We start from the raw sequence: 20,000 nt of genomic DNA on the forward strand, positions 1-20,000 counted from the left end.
GACCTCTGACCCCAGCTTCCTAACAAGCTGGGATATGTGAAGAAAAGAATTTCACTTTGCTGTAATGTATGTGTGACGAATAAAGTCTTCTTCTTCTTCTTCTTCTAAACCCATGTTGGTGGTGATATTAGTGCAGTGCAGTATACCCAAAATGTCCTGAGTAAAAAATGCATGAAATCTGCTCAGACTGGTCAGACTGGTCTCAGGCAAGAAATCTGAGTTTTTTTCAGCTAATGTGCTAATATTCTAAATAAACACCCTGATGTGTGTCATGTGGGATTGATAAGTGGGTTAATTCATTAATATTTATATATTTATATGCTTATGTGTGAGTGTGAGAGATAGAGATAGAGAGAACACTTTTAAGTATATTAAGTGTTTTTTAGCGTCTAAAATGGCGCTTTGGAAATCACTTCAGTCTTTAACGCTAGGTCACTTCCGGTCTCTGTGTGTGTGCGCGCGCGCGCGTTGCCTCCTCGGCTTGAGCTCCTTCAGTGTCGTGGCGATGTGGGGGCGGGCCTATGTAAATGAGCTCTCTCCTACACAGCGAATGAGAGCGCGGATGGTGTTCTTGGTCCCGCCCCTTAGGCCAGCTGGCGTTTTTGTGTGCGCGCGCGTGTCCTTTCCCTTCCCCTCTCATTAATGGCAGTACAGAGAGAGAGAGAGATAGAGAGAGAGAAAAGAAAGAGAGAGAGAGAGAGGGGAGCGGTTTGACTGAAGGAAAAGAAGGAAAAGAGAGAAAAATGCTAAACGGACGTGGAGGCAGAAACCCGCATGTGAGTGAGCTGCAGTTTCGCTTTATCATGTAATCTCTCTTTATCTCTGACTCTCTCTCTCTCTCTCTCTCTCTCTATCTCTATCTCCCTCTATCTCTCTCCCTCTCTCTCCCTCTATCTCTATCTCCCTCTCTCTTCCTCTATCTCTATCTCTCTTTATCTCTCCGTCTCTCTCTCTCTCTGTCTCGTGATGCTGCGCGCGCTGGCTTTCCGACTCTCGTGACGCGGTGTGGATGCTGTTAGCCGATAGATGCTAACAGTGTGAATGTGTGAGAATGGCAGTATTGTGTTCTGTGCCGGAAATGAGCCTGGTTGTCATGGTGACTGATAGGCTAGATGTGCGATTAGCAGCCATCAGTGACAGCTGACTGCGTGCCTCTACACTACACACTGTAGCAGGCTGTGTGTACAGAATAGTGGTACATCCTGTTTAGCGAGATGGCACATGCTAGCTAGCTGTTCCTCCTGTGATGACGTCTGGCTACTTCCTGTGTCCGCGTCCTGAACCGGATGCTGCTACACTACGTAGTGAACGCTACGATGTGAGGTCACGTGACGGTCACGGTGGCCTGTTTGAGGATGTTAGGGTTTCCTCATCAGTAGATGGTGGAGTGATGCGTGTGATTCATCCCCCTCTGATCAGAAATGGTGCGTTCAACCTTCAGGTGGATGTTGGGAAGTTTGGAGCAAAACATCTGTTCAGAAATGGTTTGTTCCATGTTCAGATCCATTTTTGGATAGAGTATCCAGTCTTCCCCTTCCCCCCTCCCCCAGCTGAACAATGGTTTATTCCAACTTCTGATGGATGGATAGAGTATCTAGTCCTTCCCCTGGGTCCACCTTCTGGTGGATGGATGGATGGATGGAGTATCAAAACCCCCATTTGTTCAAAATGATGGATGGAGTATTCTGTCCCCTCCCACTGAAGAATGGTTTGTTCCGATTTTTAATAGACGGATGAAGTATCTGATCCTCATCCTGTCTTCCAAAATGGTTACTTCAACTTTCCGAGTGGTGGATGCAAGGATGGAGGAATGGTGTGCTCCAGAGACAGGGAGATAGATGCAGAGGGGGCGTGGCAGGCAGCAGGGGGGCGTGGCAGGCAGCAGGGGGCGTGGTCATGGTGTGTGTGGAAGCCTGCGATCCGGTTCTGCCTCATCGGTATGTAAACATGAGTTGCTCCGCAGTTCAGCAGAAGGTTAAAAACAGGTCTGATGGGTTCTTCTGGAGTCAGACACATCAGACGTGAAGAGGACCTGTAGTCAAAAATCTACACCCCCAGGGCTTCTGAAGGTTCAGGCTTCCTGCTTCTTCATTTGTCCAGTGTTTCAGGTTCTGCAGCTCATGTTCTCAGGTTCTCACGGTTCCCCAGTTCATCACTTTCACTTCCATCCTTCTTAATTCTTAATGTTTGATTTCTAACCTGATGTTGCATTCATGTTCTAGATCGCTTATCATGGTTGTTCCTGGTTTCACATTACTTCCTGATGTCTAGTTCTAGTTCTACATTTGTTGTTCCCTTGTTCTTGGTTCCCTGAACATGGGAACCATGTCTTCTGGTTCCTAGTTCTCTCTCCTCATTCCATATTCCCTGATTCTTCTTCTTCTTCCGTATTCTTCCGCGTTCCCCAGCTTTGTGTCCATGCTCCCTATTTCTCAGTCTTTGCTTTCTAGTTTTTGTGTTTTTCTATATATATATATTTTTTTGTCCATAATAAGTTTTCTAGTTCTAGTTCCACACACAGAATGTTTACAGAAGCTAACGCTAATAAGTGTGTGAATTATTAGCATGATTAGTGTGAGGCTAATTATACTAACATCTGTAAAAGAGCAGCAGGTGTAGAGAAGCTGTTGTAAAGATCACAGCACACTTAAACGTAATATCTGTCCTGAGGGTGTACAAACTTTTGCATTAATAATAATATTAGCTCTATATAAGATTACGATCTTTGTGTGTTTGCAGTATTACTTTTACGTTTCACAACCACGATGATGCAAGTGTGTGTGTGTGTGTGTGTGTGTGTGTGTGTGTGTGTGTGTTGATTTTTGCGGCCGTGACCAAACACCAGTTGATGATTAAGTGTTTGACCAAACAAAGGTTGTCATGTGAGACTTTGTACATCACACACACACACACACACACACACATAGAGATCAGACGTGTTTCCTGATGTCTCCTGAGCGATTAGCGTGATTTATTTACTGTGAGGTAAAAGTAATGATGTTTAAAGCTACTGTTAATATAATTAACTTAAGATAATAATTATTTTCTTACCGTAATTTACCACTGATTCTCTCTCTCTCTCTCTCTTTCTCTTTCTCTCTCTTTCTCTTTCTCTCTCTCTCTTTCTCTTTCTCTCTCTCTGCTTTATGCTCTTTAGCATGATCTCGTTTTGCACACCCATAGACAAGACACTAATGCTAAGGGGTGCTGTGTGTGTGTGTGTGTGTGGTGGTCCTCAGGAGCTGTACTACCTGCAGATGCAGCGGGCGGAGGAGAAGATGGATCGTGAGGAGAGCAGAGGGAACGAGGGACCCAGGCAGAGGCTGAAGGTGTGTGTGGCCACCTGTAACCGAGCAGATTACTCCAAACTCGCCCCCATCATGTTCGGCCTCAAAGAGCAGCCTGACCTGTTCGAGCTCGAGGTCGTCGTCCTGGGCTCACACCTCATCGACGATTACGGGTACACACACACACACACACACACACACACACACTGTTCAGTGGGAGGCGCAGAATACTCATAATACCCATAATGCACTGCACGGTGTGTAGGGAAGAGGACACCATTTCAAACTACTCTGTAACGCAATGCATTATGGGTACTCTGTATCAGAATTAGGGTACAGGGGAAATGTTCATCATTAAAATGACGTCTCTCTCTCTCTTTCCCTCTCCTTCTCTCTCTCTCCCCCTCATTCTTCCTCTCTCTTTCCTTTTCTCCCTCTCTCTTTCTCTCTCTCCCTCCCTCTCTCTCTCTCTTTCCCCCTGTCTCTCTCTCCCTCTTCTTCTCTCCCTCTCTCTCCTTTTCTCCCTCTCTCTCTCTCTCTCTCTCTCTCCTTTTCTCCCTCTCTCTCTCTCTCTTTCCCCTGTCTCTCTCTCTCTCTCTTTCCACCTGTCTCTCTCCCTCTCCTTCTCTCTTTCTCTCCCCCTCACTCTTCCTGTCTCTCTCCTTTTCTCCCTCTCTCTCTCTCTCTCTCTCTCTCTCTCTCTTTCCCCCGTCTCTCTCTCCCTCTCTTTCCTTTTCTCCCTCTCTCTTTCTCTCTCTCCCTCTCTCTCTCTCTTTCCACCTGTCTCTCTTCCTCTCCTTCTCTCTTTCTCTCCCCTTCACTCTTCCTGTCTCTCTCCTTTTCTCCCTCTCTCTCTCTCTCTCTCTCTCTCTCTCTCTTTCCCCCGTCTCTCTCTCCCTCTCTTTCCTTTTCTCTCTCCCTCTCTCTCTCTCTCTCTCTCTCTCTCTCTTTCCCCCGTCTCTCTCTCCCTCTCTTTCCTTTTCTCTCTCCCTCTCTCTCTCTCTCTCTCTCTCTCTCTCTCAGTAATACGTACCGTATGATTGAGCAGGACGAGTTCAACATCAGCTCGAGCCTCCACACTATTGTTCGTGGTGAGGATGAAGCGGCCATGGTGGAGTCTCTCGGCCTGGCTCTCGTCAAGCTCCCTGACGTCCTTCACCGCCTGGCGCCTCACGTGCTGATCGTCCACGGCGACCGCTTCGACGCTCTCGCCGTGGCCACAGCGGCGGCGCTGATGAACGTCCGTATCCTGCACGTGGAGGGCGGAGAAGTGAGCGGCACCATCGACGACTCTATCCGCCACGCCATCACCAAACTGGCGCACTACCACGCCGTGTGCACGCGCGCCGCCCAGACGCACCTGCTCGCCATGTGCGAGGACCACAACCGCATCCTATTGGCCGGCTGCCCGTCATATGACCGCCTGCTCAACGCGCGGCACCGTGACGACTACGATGACATCATTAAAGCCTGGCTCGGTTCGTGAGAAGAAATATTCACATCAATCACATCGGGTTTATTTCAGCAATTACTAACACGACTTACCGTAATTATCAGAGTATTAAACACAGCAGTTTTAAAAAAATGTTGAGTTTTTACCTGTTTTTTAGTAGTTTGATGGTAGTTTGCATATTTGCCATAGTTTCCAATGTAACTGTGTATTTATTAGAGTTTTTACGGTAGGTTTGTTACTACAGTATTTATGGTACTTTGCCCTTTTATTATTGTAAGGTTAAAGGTTTTTATAGCAGTTTGCTCATCCTGGTAGATTTGATTGTAGATGTGCTACTCTAGGAGTTACGGTAACTTGTGTGTTAGTGTGTTTACAGTAGGTTTGATTCTCCAGCAGTTACGGTAGCTTGTAAATTTTACACACTTTTCTCTTATTGACTTATACACCTGATATTAACTTTTATTATTAACTTTTATTATGACATGTTTGTATGTGTTACTGTCTTCAGCCAGTCAGAATGCTGACTGAACCCTCGTGTGTGTGTGTGTGTGTGTGTAGGTGACAGTGTGAAGGAGTCTGACTACATCGTGGCTCTGCAGCATCCTGTAACGACAGACATCCAGAACTCCATAAAGATCTACGATCTCATGCTGGACGCTCTTATCACCTTCAACAAGAAAACACTCATCCTGTTCCCCAACATCGACGCTGGTGAGTGTACACACACACACACACACACACACACACACACACACACACAATCATCTTTACACTGTGCATTAGGACACGTCTGTGTGTGATGATGTAACTGGTTGTAAATGTAGGCCTTTCCCTTCACCCATGTCAGTGCAAACAGGATATTTGTCTTACTCTGTGTGTGTGTGTGTGTGTGTGTGTGTGTGTAGGCAGTAAGGAGATGGTGCGTGTGATGAGGAAGAAGGGAATCGAGCAGCACCCGAACTTCCGCGCCGTTAAACACGTTCCCTTTAATCAGTTTATCCAGCTGGTGGCTCACGCAGGCTGCATGGTGGGGAACAGCAGCTGCGGCGTGCGCGAGGCCGGAGCCTTCGGGACGCCCGTCGTCAACCTGGGCACGCGCCAAACCGGCCGAGAAACAGGTGACTGACACTAACCCTACTGAGGGCACTACGGGGAGTGGACTGAGGGGCATTAATTAGCCTAAAAAATGGCTGATAATCGAAATAGTCTGCACCCAAAAACTCACACTAATATGGCGTCAGTAACTTGTGCACTAAATAGTGCTTCATGTAGCTGAAGTGTAGGGAACTGTGGAAAACCTAGTGCACTAGATAGGGCACCTAATGAGATCCAGAGGCTCCGTTCCAAACAATAACACCATGTCTAGTTAATGTAATCTCTCCCTCTCTCCCTCCCTCTCTCTCCCTCTCTCCCTCTCTCTTTTTCTGTCTGTCTCTCTCTCTCTTTCTCTAGCTAGCTGTGAAAAACCTAGTGCACTAGATAGGGTGCACGTTACCAGAGGCTGTGTTCCAAACACTAAAATCTGAGGTCTAGTTAATATGCTTAGTGGAACGTCATTCTTTAAACACTGCCCTGAAGACACCCTGGAAGACTTTCATCAGGAACTGTTTATGGAGCCCAGGAAGTCACTCAGGAACTTGGTCAGGAACTATTTCAGGAACTCCGGAACTTGTTTTGGAGCTCTTTACATTTTTTCAGGGATTCAGGAACTTGTTTGGGAAATCTGGAGCCGTTCTTTAAATGAGCTATTACACTAACCAAACATTAATTTCAGAATGTGAGACAGAGTTCTAAATGGAGTTAAATAGTGCATTAGGTGCCGTATGTAGTGTATCTCACTGCCAAATGTATCTTAGGCTCTCACGAAAATCTAGCTAGGGCATGACCTGAACTATTAATTTGGGACAGTCTTAAAATTGTTGAAGTAGTTACTCTAAGTAGTGTACATCTGGGCTATAAGGGCACACGGTTAGTGTTCTAATAGAAATAGTACCTACACATAAAGCTGTTTGGGACGGAACCTCAGTCTGAGTGAAGTGTGTGTGGGATTGTGGGACTGTGGGATTCCAGCTGACGTCTGTGTGTGTCGTGTGTCCAGGTGAGAACGTTCTCCACGTGCGTGACGCTGATACGCAGAATAAGATCTACCACGCCCTGGAGCTGCAGTTCGGGAAGAGATACCCCTGGTACGTAGCTCAGAACCGAGGAGCCTCACGCTAACGTCTGAGTTTCTGTCGTGTGTAAGAGCCCCTCACTCTGTCTGTGTCCTTGCAGCTCCAAGATCTACGGAGACGGAAACGCCGTGCCGCGGATCCTGAAGTTCCTGCAGTCCATCGATCTGTCGGAGCCGGTGCAGAAGACGTTCAGTTTCCCGCCGGTGCCCGAGGACAACGTGTCCCAGGACATCGACCACATCCTGGAGACGCAGAGCGCGCTGGGCATCGACCTCGGGGGCACCAACCTGCGCGTGGGCATCATCACCATGGCGGTACACACACACACACACACACACACACACACACACACACACACACACACACACACACACACAGCTAGAGGAGAGAGGTTTGACTTTACCCTGATCTGTTAAACATTACCCACCGGAGATATCGCTCGTTTGGGGCTTCAGGTGTGTAATAAAACCAAATCTTTACACCACGATGTCTCCTAAATGTTGGACAGAAATGTTATATATTATCTCCAGTGTATACGCATTTACATTTAAACCAAAGTTCTTAGAGACTTTTACAAACCAAGTGTGTTCTGTTTAGGACAAACGTCCAAAAAGAAAAAAAAAAGACATCAATAAGACGTGTTTCTGCTGCAGAAAGGAATTAGAACTTCATCAGGAACTTTCTGGACTTTTTTCCGAGCAGTTGGGAACCTTTTCAGGCACGCTTGAACTTTATCAGGATTTTTTTTTTTTTTTTTTTTTATGAAACCCGAGAACAACTTCGTGGACATAGGAACACTTTTCAGTGGTGATAAGGAACTCTGGAATCTTTTGTCAGGGCCAAAAGAACTATTTCAGGAACCTCAGGAACTTTTTTAGGCACTCAGGACATTTTTCAGGAATCTGGGAACTTTTCCCAGCACTGAGGAAGTTGCTCAAGCATTCAGGAACTCTGGACTTTTTTCAGGTGCTGAGGAACTTTTTCAGGAACCTCTGAAATTTTCTGACAATTTTCATACACACAGTAACTTGTTCAGGGATTCAGGAAATCTGGAACTTTTTTCAGGGGCTAAGAAAACTTGGAAACCTGGGAAATATTTGGGCACTCGGTTTATAGTTCAGGGATTCAGGAAAATGTTTAGGAAGCTTTTCAGGAATTCATAATCTTGTTCAGGAACTTTGTAGCATTTCCAGGATCTCTGGCACTTTAGGCAGTTTACCACGTAGGGCTGTTTTATTTTCTTGGCTGTGGTTCCAGGAACCTTTTTAGCACCTGTTTAAGGGTGTGGCACTTTTCTGTGGAGCTTTGCGTAGTGAATGTTACTGATTGGTCGCATTTCAGAGAATGAGCTGTATGTTATTATATTTATTGAGGCTGGGTGCACTTCTTAAATCATGTGAAACATTTATACACATTTATCCTCCTCCTTTTTTATAAGCCCCGCCCTCTGGTTTTCTATTGGCTCGCACTTTCAAGGTGTGTGAATTTGCAGGGTTTAAGTCCATTCAGGTGACCCTTCTGTCAAATTACGTTCTATAAATGTGTGTGTATGTGTGTATGTATGTGTGTATGTATGTGTGTGTGTGTGTGTGTGTGTGTGTGTGTGTTACAGGGGAAGATCATGAGGAAGTACACTCAGCCCAACCCTAAGACCTACGAGGAGAGGATGGAGCTCATACTGAGCATGTGCAAACAGGCCATGGCCGACGCCATCCCCCTCAACTGCAGAATCCTGGGAGTGGGTACGACCGTCTATTCATCCCTCCATCTGTCCATCCATCCGTCTATCCGGCCATCCATCTATTCATCCACCTCACTGTCAGTCCACCCATCCATCTATTTATCCATCCCACTGTCCATCCATCCATCTAGTTATCTGTCTCACTGTCCATCCATCCGTCTGTTTGTCTATCTCACTGTCCATCTATCTATCCATCCATCTATTCATCCGTCTCATTGTCAGTCCATCCATCCATCTATTCATCCATCCACCCACCTTACTGTCTATTAAACCATCCACCTCACTGTCAGTCCATCCATCCATCTGTCCATCCATCTGTCCATCCTTCCATCCATCCAGCTCAGTGTTCATTCATTTGGAACATTTAAGCTTGTGGTTCATTATTTATTCTCTCTCTCTCTCTCTCTCTCTGTGCTGTAGGGGTGAGTACTGGGGGCAGGGTGAACCCACAGAATGGCGTGGTTTTGGACTCCACTAAGCTGATAAACGAGTGGAGCCACATTAACCTGCGCTCTCCAGTGTCTCAATCGCTCCACCTGCCGGTGTGGGTGGATAACGATGGGAACTGCGCCGCGCTCGCTGAGAGGAAGTTCGGCCACGGGAAGGGCGTGGAAAACTTCGTCACCATCATCACAGGGACGGGTGAGGACTCAGACGGTACACTCCCTCGCTGAGATGACCTGAGTGTGTGTGTGAGAGAGAGAGGGATAACGAGTATGTGTGTGTGTGTGTGTGTGTGTGTGTGTGTGTGTGAGAGAGAGAGAGAGAGGGATAACGAGTATGTGTGTGTGTGTGTGTGTGTGTGAGAGAGAGAGGGATAACGAGTATGTGTGTGTGTGTGTGAGAGAGAGAGAGAGAGGGATAACGTGTGTGTGTGTGTGTGTGTGTGTGTGTGTGTGTGTGTGTGTGTGTGTGTGTGATGTCTGCACAGGAATCGGAGGCGGGATCATCCAGCACGGCGAGCTGATCCACGGCAGTACGTTCTGCGCCGCTGAGCTCGGACACATCATGGTGTCTCTGGACGGGCCGGAGTGTTCGTGTGGGAGTCGCGGCTGCGTCGAGGCCTACGCCTCAGGGTTAGCGCTGCAGCGAGAGGCTAAGAGACTGCACGATGGTAAGATACACACACACACACACACACAAAACCTGAGTTGTTTATGCCGGTTGTCATGGTTACACTCCGTCATGGTTGCACACGTCAGCAGCTGGGTAGAAAATAACAGGCGTCTGTCAGCCAATCAGGAGCGAGGATTGTAATGATGTGTTAATTACAGAGGATCTGCTGGTGGTGGAGGGAATGAGCCTGAACAACAAGGAGCAAGTGAACGCATCACACCTCGTCCAAGCTGCTCGCCTCGGAAACAGTAAAGCAGAGGGAGTGCTCCGGACGGGTGAGACACACACACACACACACACACACACACACACACACTCTCTCTCTTCTGTTTCTTCTTCTTTAGTGCCCTATTTTTATCACTGTGTCTCGCTTTTCTGTACTTCTTCTACCCGCGTGTCTCTCGCAGTCCTCTTCTCCCTCTCCTCTTGATTCATTGTATTTCTTTCTTTCTTTCTTTCTTTCTATTTTCTCATGAAACTGTTAAACTTTTGTGATCTGTTAAAAACGTCTCTCTCTCTCTCTCTCTCTCTCTCTCTCTCTCTCTCTCAGCGGGTACGGCTCTCGGTGTTGCGGTCGTGAACATCCTCCACACAGTAAACCCGTCTCTGGTGGTTCTGTCCGGTGTTCTCAGTCAGCACTACAAGAGTCCCGTCACAGACTTCATCAGCCAGCGCGCCCTCTCCTCCGCCAGGGAGGTGAAGGTCATGACCTCTGAACTCGACAGCCCCGCCCTCCTGGGCGCCGCCAGCATGGTCCTGGACTACACCACGCGCCGCACGTACTGAGACGCCACGTACTGACACCGAGGGCCAATCAGACTCTTTCTGTGTCTTTCAGTATTTCCTGAAACTCGAGTGTGTTTGGGATCAAACCGTTCAGACGCAACTGGAATAGCCACTCTGAGACTCGGAGCCAATCAGACGAGACGCTCAGGGACTCGGAGCCAATCAGACGAGACGCTCAGGGACTCAGAGCCAATCAGACGAGAGGCTCTGAGACTCGGATCCAATCAGACGAGACGCTCTGAGACTCAGAGCCAATCAGATGAGAGGCTCTGAGACTCGGAGCCAATCAGATGAGAGGCTCTGAGACTCAGAGCCAATCAGATGAGAGGCTCTGAGACTCAGAGCCAATCAGATGAGAGGCTCTGAGACTCGGAGCCAATCAGATGAGAGGCTCTGAGACTCGGATCCAATCAGACGAGACGCTCCGAGACTCAGAGCCAATCAGATGAGAGGCTCTGAGACTCGGAGCCAATCAGATGAGAGGCTCTGAGACTCAGAGCCAATCAGATGAGAGGCTCTGAGACTCAGAGCCAATCAGATGAGAGGCTCTGAGACTCGGAGCCAATCAGATGAGAGGCTCTGAGACTCGGATCCAATCAGATGAGACATTCTGAGACTCGGAGCCAATCAGATGAGACATTCTGAGACTCGGATCCAATCAGATGAGATGCTCAGGGACTCGGAGCCAATCAGACGAGACGCTCAGAGGCTTGTAGCCAGTCCAACACTGTGAACCTTGGAGTGTCTCTTCTGATTGGCCGTGAGCTTCAGAGTGTCTCTTCTGATTTGTTGTGCACTTCAGTGTGTCTCTTCTGATTGGCCGTGAGCTTCGGAGTGTCTCTTCTGATTGGCCGTGAGCTTCGGAGTGTCTCTTCTGATTGGCCGTGAGCTTCGGAGTGTCTCTTCTGATTGGCTGTGAGTCTTGTAGACTCGGTGCAAAAATGATGAAGGCTCTTGGCTAATCCCATGTAACACTGGAGCCAATCAGACGGCACATACTGAGACAAAAGGCCAATCAGAAACCTTGTACAGGATCAAACAGAGCCTAGACCCTTTATTTTATTTCTTTATTTTAACCTCTATTGCTTCTTTTTTTTAATCCTGATGTTTTTATTTTTCATTTGCTAGATATTTATTTTGTAATTATTTGTGATCAAACATTCTGAACTGTGTTCTTTATGCTGATTTGTTGAAGGAATGCTTCACGCAGAGTGGCTCGCTTTAAAGATTTTATAATAAGTGTAGGTGCTGGAGAATTCTCTCTCTCTCTTTCATATTTTTATATTTCTCTGTTCTGAATGGCATTTATTTCGCGTGACGTGACCGATAAACACTATGACGAACAGCTGTACGATGAAGGAAGCCGACGTTGGAATCATCTCGTCTGTCGGAATCCTGAGGCTGTGATCCAGTTCTGTTTCTAACACTCGCTTGTTCACTTTCCCTTGATTGAAGTCACTTAGCTGTATTTAATATTCCGTTATTTTATTTTATTTTATTTTATTACTTTAAGGGAAGTAATCAACACATCAACACAATTTATCATATTTCTAGCTAGGTTATTAGCGATGTTTAGCTAACGTTGCCAGTTATAAAATTATGTTCAGTATTTTATGCTAATATCTGCTAAGTACAAGAAGTATAAAAACTGTCTAAGCTGTTGATTGGCTGATCAGATTTAAGTTAAGCCCCGCCCATGTTTACTCAGCAACGCCCATCACTCATCAGATCATTTAACCGATTGATCCAATCAGAAGCTAAATATTTGATCATACTGTTACTTTAACCAGTTTTCCACCAGTCACAGACGTTATTAATGTTATTAAATTAGGAGGAGGATCTATGAATATGCATAAATATGCAAATTTGGGGGAAACAAATCAGGATTTTAATATTGAAGTCTGAGCTGTTTATTGCTAATTAGCTGCTTTAGCTAGCCACATTGGTTTTAGTCACCAGCTTACTCGTGAATAATTAGCATACTGGACCGTGATTGTGACCGTAATTGTGGCTGTTTTGTCAGTCAGTCAGTCATATTTATTTATAAAGCACATTTAAAAACAACAGCTGTTGGCCAAAGTGCTGTACAAAATTCAAGCATATACCAAAAATACAAAAGTAAACATAGAACACAGCAACAGATAGTACACTACAGTTATGCCACTGCACTTACTTATGACCGTATGCAACAGTAAATAAATAAGTTTTAAGAAGAGACTTAAAATCAGCACATGTTGGTGCAGTTCTTATATAGGGGGGCAAATTATTCCAGAGCTGTGGAGCAGCCACTGAAAAGGCACGATCTCCTTTTGATTTCAAGCGTGACCTTGGAACAGTCAACTGAAGACTATTAGTTGATCGAAGTTCCCTGGAGGCGTTACAGTGGAACAGACGGAGATCGGAGATATATGAAGGAGCCAGTCCATGCAAACCCTTATAAACAAACAACAATGTTTTAAAATGGATACGATATTTAACTGGGAGCCAGTGGAGAGAGATCAACACTGGTGAAATATGTTCCCTCTTCCTTGTTCCAGTTAACAATCTAGCAGCAGCGTTTTGAACAAGTTGAAGACGTGACAATAGAGACTGTGAAACACCCAAGTATAATACATTACAATAATCTAATCTGGATGAAATAAAAGCATGTATTACAGACTCCATGTCTCTTAATGTTAAGAATGACTTCATCTTTGCAATATTCTTTAGCTGATAAAAACAACTTCTAACCACAGCATTGATCTGTTTGTCAAAAGTCAAAGCAGAGTCAAAAGTATTTTTTTTGTGATTTGTTTCTCATCCAGCACCGGCTTTAATCTTTCTCTCTCTTTTTCTAATAGTCCAGAGTTAATTTTTTAATAAAATGTGAGGTGAAATAAATACCCCTCCCGCTTTAAAAAAACACTTTCACACAGAGAAACAGGATGTCGATGATGTCATCACGGGGCGTCTTCAGGATGTTTCCAGCTCTGCGTCAAATCCAGATAAAGACACTAAGGTTTTATTGACTATTAAAGCTACAATAAAGCACTTGGTTACACGTCACTGTTCCTCAGACAAGTGCGCTAAGTAGAGCATGAACCAGTAGCATGTTGAATAGTGAACCATGTTGGATTCAGCTCCGTTTCCTATAAAAGCGCACTACATAGGGAATGAAATAATGACTATTAAACCCTCTAGTGCACTAGATATCCCACAGTTCTCTAGTCCATGTGTATACAGTGTGTCCTGTAGCGTTCCTCAGAGCTACTCTGATTAGCTCACGGTACTTGGAACCAACTGGAACCCTTTCTGAAAGGAAAGCCGTCAGTGTAACACTTAACAATACTTTTTTTTATAGTCCACAGCTTCCATTCTGGAGTAGGCTGCCTAGGTAGGGTGCATTCTGGACACCTCCAGACTGGGTCACTTAGAGTTTCAGCCAAACTGTGAGGTGAAGGTAAAATACCAGAACGAGGAATTTTGAAGAACACTCCCAGCCTTACGCTGACGTTACCATCAGATATAATGGCATACGGGTGAGAAGATAATATCTCCACTGCAGCGTGAGTCATGATTCATCACGGTTACTGTGCTGCGCCTGTAACAAGGACACGAACATGTCAACGAATTTACCATATTAATATATATATATAGTGCTGTGCAAAAGTCTTGGCACCCTATTTTTTTTTAGTACAAACTTCATTATAGATGTTTATTTTCTGACTTCTACATTATTGATTCGGTACAAAAACAGAAAAATGTTTGTATGTCAGTAAAGAAAGCAGCAGATTCCATAAGAGACACTTTTCAGATAAAAACATAATGAAGGCTGCTGGGTTTCGCTGCAGAAATAAGAAGCGAGTCGACAGTCAAAGTCTCCAGAAGAACTGTGGCTGCTTCTGCAAGATGCTCAGTAACACTTCCAGCTCATTTCCTTATAAAACTGCACACACTGCACCTCAGATACTGCTTTATTTATTTAAAGTGAAGGATCGTCACATTAAATATTGACTTTGTGTCATTTATTACTGTTTACTGCTCTTTATAGGATTTTTTTTTTTATTTCATTATTTTTGAAGGCGTCTTTGCCCTACAGCATTTCTTTTGCACAGTCCTGTAAATAAGTCAATAAATAAGATTAACAGAAGTTTTGGAAAATAATCAACAGTTTGGAGAGATCTCGAGATCTGGTCATATTTCAGGAGAGCTCTTTACTCTGGATAATCTCACTGTAATGTTATGAACTGTGTTTGAATGTTAGGAAATGATCGTGATATAAAAGTGGGATGTCAGCACACGTAGAAGTCTGACGGCGTATAAACGAGAAGAGCGACACACGTTCTGCACATGAGTTCTGCTTCTCGTTAGATGTTCCAGCGTGATGATTAAATAATCTACAACATGATCTTTTTTCTTCTCGTCTCTTCTCACTGTGTTTTCTCATTTCTTGTCTTCTTGGGTTTTTTTTCTTGTCTGCTTTATTATTTCGTGTCTCTTTTCTCTTTTCCTTCTTCCTCGTACCAGTTATTGCTTTTGTTCTTTTCTTACAATAGATAAAGCAGATGTACTACAGGTGAAGCCACACCTGTATATCCTGCACACCTGTATATCCTGCACACCTGTATATCCTGCACTGCAGATAAATACGTGAACAAAGGAAAGAATGAGTTCCTTTGTGTTTCTGTTGTTCTTTATCTCCTGTTCTAACACAACGAGATCTTCTCGTTAAACGCGTGCTCTCACGACTCTACCACAGCGTTACATGAACATGAACCTGAGGATCCGGATTTCAGCGTCTCGTCTCGCACCAGTCACACCCGTCTGGTTTTTCTGGTTTCAGGAATGAGGATCTAAAATAATTGAGCTCTTATAGTTTTATTGCTCGTATTACACCCAGCTGGCACAAACACACATCCATCTCCAAATGCAGCTCTAATCTTTACCATTTCTTACAGCATCCGATATCCACCGTTTATTACTGACACTGATATCCATACTGATATTAATATCGATACTGATATCCATACTGATATTAATATCGATACTGATATCCATACTGATATCCATACTGATATTAATATCGATACTGATATCCATACTGATATTAATATCGATACTGATATTAATACTAACACTGACACTGATATCAATACTGATATTAATATCGATACTGATATCCATACTGATATCCATACTGATATTGATACTGATATCAATACTGATACTGATACTGATACTGATATTGATATTGATATTGATATTGATACTGATATTGATATGAATATCAATACTGATACTGATACTGATATTATCAATACTGATACTGATACTGACACTGATACTGATATCGATACTGATATTAATATCAATACTGATATCCATACTGACACTGATATCAATATCAATACTGATACTGTTACTGATACTGATATTGATACTGATATTGATACTGATATTAATATTATTACTGATACTGATACTGATACTGATATCGATATCAATACTGATACTGATATTGATACTGATATTGATATCATTACTGATACTGACATTGATATCGATATTGATGCTGATATTGATATTGATATCGATATCGATATTAATATTGATACTGATACTGATACTGATATTGATATCGATATTGATGCTGATATTGATATTGATATCGATATTAATATTGATACTGATACTGATACTGATACTGATATTGATGCTGATATTGATATTGATATTGATATTGATATTGATATTGATATCGATATCAATACTGATACTGATACTGATATCGATATCAATACTGATACTGATACTGATATCGATATCAATACTGATACTGATACTGACATTGATATCGATATTGATGCTGATATTGATGCTGATATTGATATTGATATCGATATTGATGCTGATATTGATGCTGATATTGATATTGATATCGATATTGATGCTGATATTGATGCTGATATTGATATTGATATTGATATCGATATTGATACTGATACTGATATTGATTCTGATTCTGCGTATCGGATCAGCGCCATATTTACATTCTCCCAGATGATGTAATGATTCATGATGAATAATTAACAGTTTGCTAAAATCCTATTGTTTACTTGTTAACTCGCTTATATTTATCATATTACATTTTTTTTCTTTTTTCAAAAAGAAACCTGTTTCCCTGTGAGCCAATCATTTTTCATTTCACACACCACCTCTAAGGTCATGACCTTTTCTTTAATATCTCCAAATGTACCTTTAACCTTTTATCTGATAAAACTATGATAAATATAAAAAGAAAACAACTAAAATATGCAAATTAGCTCTATGATCTGTTGCGTCATCTGCACCAGGTAATCACCAGGGACTCTGAATATGAAAACGCAGTGAGTGGGCGTGGCTTCGTGAACAAACCCGGAAGTTCCGGCGCTCTGAGTGTGTGTGTGTGTGTGTGTGTGTGTGTGTCTCTTTCACTCTGTCACACGGGTTTGTGAGCTTCGTTTAGAGTTTTGTCTTCATTTGTGTGATTTATTTTCTTCACTCCGGTGTGAAAATGCCTCTGAAGTTTGAGCTGTGTCCCGGCCGCATGATCGGAGGAAATCATCCGTGTTTTATAATCGCGGAAATCGGACAAAATCATCAGGGAGACATTGAGATCGCCAAGAAAATGATCAAAATGGCCAAAGTAAGAACCTTCATGTGCTGAGTCAGGGTTTATTTTCCAGCTGGAGAGAAATGTTATAACAGTGCAGTATGTAGGAGCTTTGGCTTGGAAATCTCTCACATTAGTTTCATTTACTTTCATTTTCTCTGCATGAAAGATGATTCATGAATAAACCGCATCGATATTTTAATATTAAAATTCACTTTTTATTATTGCATTCATTTTTACATTGACTGAATAAAGTCTGAAAACTGTGAGCGTTGACCACGTGACAGGCGAGAGTGTTGAAGTTGGCGTCAATTATCCAATCAGATATGCGATATGCAAATGAGGGCAATGCAAATTTCCTTTTACACCGCTATTATCAGATGGGGTGGGCGGGGCTTGTGGGTTTGGTGGGCGTTTCTAATTAGCATATTCAAGTTTTTTTCTGGAACTGACATATCAACTAATGAATCATTTATAATAATAATAATAATAATATAATTAAGGCATATTATTATATTATAAAAGGTTACTAATAGGTCTCATGTGAACATGTAGAGCACTACACAGGGTGGAGTACTCATTTCACACCCTTGGTAGTGTGCTTGTGTAGGGTGGATGGAGCTGAATCCTGATTGGCTCACGGTGGTAGCTGCACTATCTAGTGTGCTTGTGTAGTGCACTACATAAACTATACTCTACTCTAATCCTGCAGCTCTCCCTGCTGTCTAATGTCCATTATTCCCCTTAGTAAGCTTCATTACCACAGAGAGAAGGGAGCATTAGTGCTTGTGCACTATATAGGGTGCAGGAGAACACTACACGGTTATTTCCTGCTCTGGGTTCCAGGTGAATCTCAGCTGGCTTCATGTAGTACACGCTGTACAGCCGAGCACTTATGACTACTGGAGTTTTTGTACTTGAAGGAGTCCGTTATATCTTACCCTAATTAGTACATTTACATACTATATAGGGTCTAGGCATTATGATTCCATACACTAGGTAGTGCAAGAATATAAATATGGTGTAAATACTGTGTAAATATGGTTCAAATATAGCATAAATCTCACATACAGTGTAAATATGGCGTAAATATACCGTAAACACGGTGTAAATATGGTATAAATACGGCATAAAGATGGTGTAAATACGGTGTAAATACGGTGTAAATATGATGTAAATATGATGTAAATATACTGTAAAGATGGTGTAAATACAGTGTAAACACGGTGTAAATATACTGTAAATATGATGTAAATATGGCGTAAAGATGGTGTAAATACAGTGTAAATATGGCGTAAACACGGTGTAAATATACTGTAAATACAGTGTAAATATGGCGTAAAGATGGTGTAAATACAGTGTAAATATGGCGTAAACACGGTGTAAATATACTGTAAATACAGTGTAAATACAGTGTAAATATGGCGTAAAGATGGTGTAAATACAGTGTAAATATGGCGTAAAGATGGTGTAAATACAGTGTAAATACAGTGTTAATACAGTGTAAACACGGTGTAAATATACTGTAAATATGGCGTAAAGATGGTGTAAATACAGTGTAGTTACAATGTAAATATGGTGTGAATGTGTTTCCTGTATTATTATACACTTGTTAACACACTGTGAACGTTGTGCAGGATTGTGGTGCGGATTGTGCGAAGTTCCAGAAGAGCGAGCTGGAGTATAAGTTTAATAAGCGCGCTCTGGAGAGACCCTACACATCCAATCACTCATGGGGCAAAACGTACGGAGAACACAAGCGCCACCTGGAGTTCACACACGAGCAGTACAGGGAGCTGCAGCGCTACGCTCAGGAAGTCGACATCTACTTCACCGCCTCGGGCATGGACGAGGTCAGGGGTCAGAGGTCACACACTCATACACACACAAAAGATAATAACAAAACCTTCCCTGGACTTTTATTAGAAAACGTACATCACTGAAGGAAGTTACTTTATATTTTTTGTTTTTTTATTTGAGGCTTTAAAACTGTACAATTTTTACTTCAGAGAAAGAAACAGCAGAAAAATAAGTTGAAATTAAAAATATAAGCCACTAATTAATAATGTAACTGGATTTTATTCAGTAGTCTGATCTGTCTCAGTGCTGAACTCTGTATGAAGAGCAGGATTGAGTGATTAGCGCCCCCTGGTGGTTACAGTCTGAGTTCATCATTACTGATTTATCCGCATCCTTTCCACAGCACACACACCTCTGCTGTCCCTCAGGTGCGCACACACCTGCTGTATAAACTTATCTGATTTTATTACAGATGGCTGTGGAATTTCTTCATGAACTCAACGTGCCTTTCTTTAAAGTCGGCTCCGGAGACACCAATAACTTCCCGTACCTGGAGAAAACCGCCCAGAAAGGTGAGGCTCTTTTATTACACCCGAATTTTAAATGATAAAAGTTTAAAACAACGAATGCCTTTTTTAAACGATTCCACTGTTGTATGAAATATCGATTGGGTTTCATCAGCGTGGCTCTGAAAATAAAGGAAATGGAAAGTCAATGTCAGATATTTTGAGTGTTATATTTTAAATATTTTAAAATATTAATCTAGATTAATCTACATTATTAATCTATTAATCTGTCAGCTTTAGGATTAATTAGATATTTATTACATTTATCGTAATATATTTATTATCATACTTATGCATAATATTTATTACATAATATTTTTTTTCATAATATATATGCCTCCTGATTTTTAATAATAAATTTGTGCGTGTACATGTGTGTGTGTGTGTGTGTGTGTGTGTGTGTGCCCCAGGTCGGCCGATGGTGGTCTCCAGCGGGATGCAGAGTA

At 42.9% G+C, this 20,000-nt stretch overlaps 2 protein-coding genes across 6 annotated transcripts in view; both read left to right on the forward strand.

Annotated features, from left to right (window-relative positions):
* The window catches only part of gne (glucosamine (UDP-N-acetyl)-2-epimerase/N-acetylmannosamine kinase), a 21,643-nt gene extending 8,427 nt beyond the window's left edge, over positions 1-13,216 (forward strand). Inside the window, exons 1-12 of one of the 5 annotated variants that reach the window (XM_034301083.2) lie at positions 1-776; positions 3,240-3,460; positions 4,311-4,765; positions 5,299-5,451; positions 5,646-5,858; positions 6,839-6,926; positions 7,015-7,228; positions 8,527-8,656; positions 9,076-9,297; positions 9,587-9,769; positions 9,930-10,046; positions 10,322-13,216. The exon at positions 1-776 is cut by the window's left edge and continues 316 nt beyond it. In XM_034301083.2, the coding sequence (XP_034156974.2) occupies positions 744-776; positions 3,240-3,460; positions 4,311-4,765; positions 5,299-5,451; positions 5,646-5,858; positions 6,839-6,926; positions 7,015-7,228; positions 8,527-8,656; positions 9,076-9,297; positions 9,587-9,769; positions 9,930-10,046; positions 10,322-10,557 (2,265 nt within the window). In that variant the 5' untranslated portion in view covers positions 1-743 and the 3' untranslated portion in view covers positions 10,558-13,216. Of the gene's footprint in view, positions 777-1,934; positions 2,131-2,837; positions 2,986-3,239; positions 3,461-4,310; positions 4,766-5,298; positions 5,452-5,645; positions 5,859-6,838; positions 6,927-7,014; positions 7,229-8,526; positions 8,657-9,075; positions 9,298-9,586; positions 9,770-9,929; positions 10,047-10,321 lie in introns of those variants that run through there. The other 4 variants (XM_053230952.1, XM_053230951.1, XM_034301085.2 and 1 more) reach the window with 4 other exon arrangements.
* Positions 13,217-16,968: 3,752 nt separating this feature from the next.
* The window catches only part of nansa (N-acetylneuraminic acid synthase a), a 6,911-nt gene continuing 3,879 nt past the window's right edge, over positions 16,969-20,000 (forward strand). The window contains exons 1-4 of the mRNA XM_034301087.2: positions 16,969-17,221; positions 18,826-19,041; positions 19,461-19,560; positions 19,965-20,000. The exon at positions 19,965-20,000 is cut by the window's right edge and continues 119 nt beyond it. Of these exons, the coding sequence (XP_034156978.1) occupies positions 17,090-17,221; positions 18,826-19,041; positions 19,461-19,560; positions 19,965-20,000 (484 nt within the window). The 5' untranslated portion in view covers positions 16,969-17,089. The remainder of the gene's footprint in view (positions 17,222-18,825; positions 19,042-19,460; positions 19,561-19,964) is intronic.

Source organism: Pangasianodon hypophthalmus, chromosome 28 (assembly GCF_027358585.1).
Source record: "Pangasianodon hypophthalmus isolate fPanHyp1 chromosome 28, fPanHyp1.pri, whole genome shotgun sequence".
Lineage (NCBI taxonomy): Eukaryota > Metazoa > Chordata > Actinopteri > Siluriformes > Pangasiidae > Pangasianodon > Pangasianodon hypophthalmus.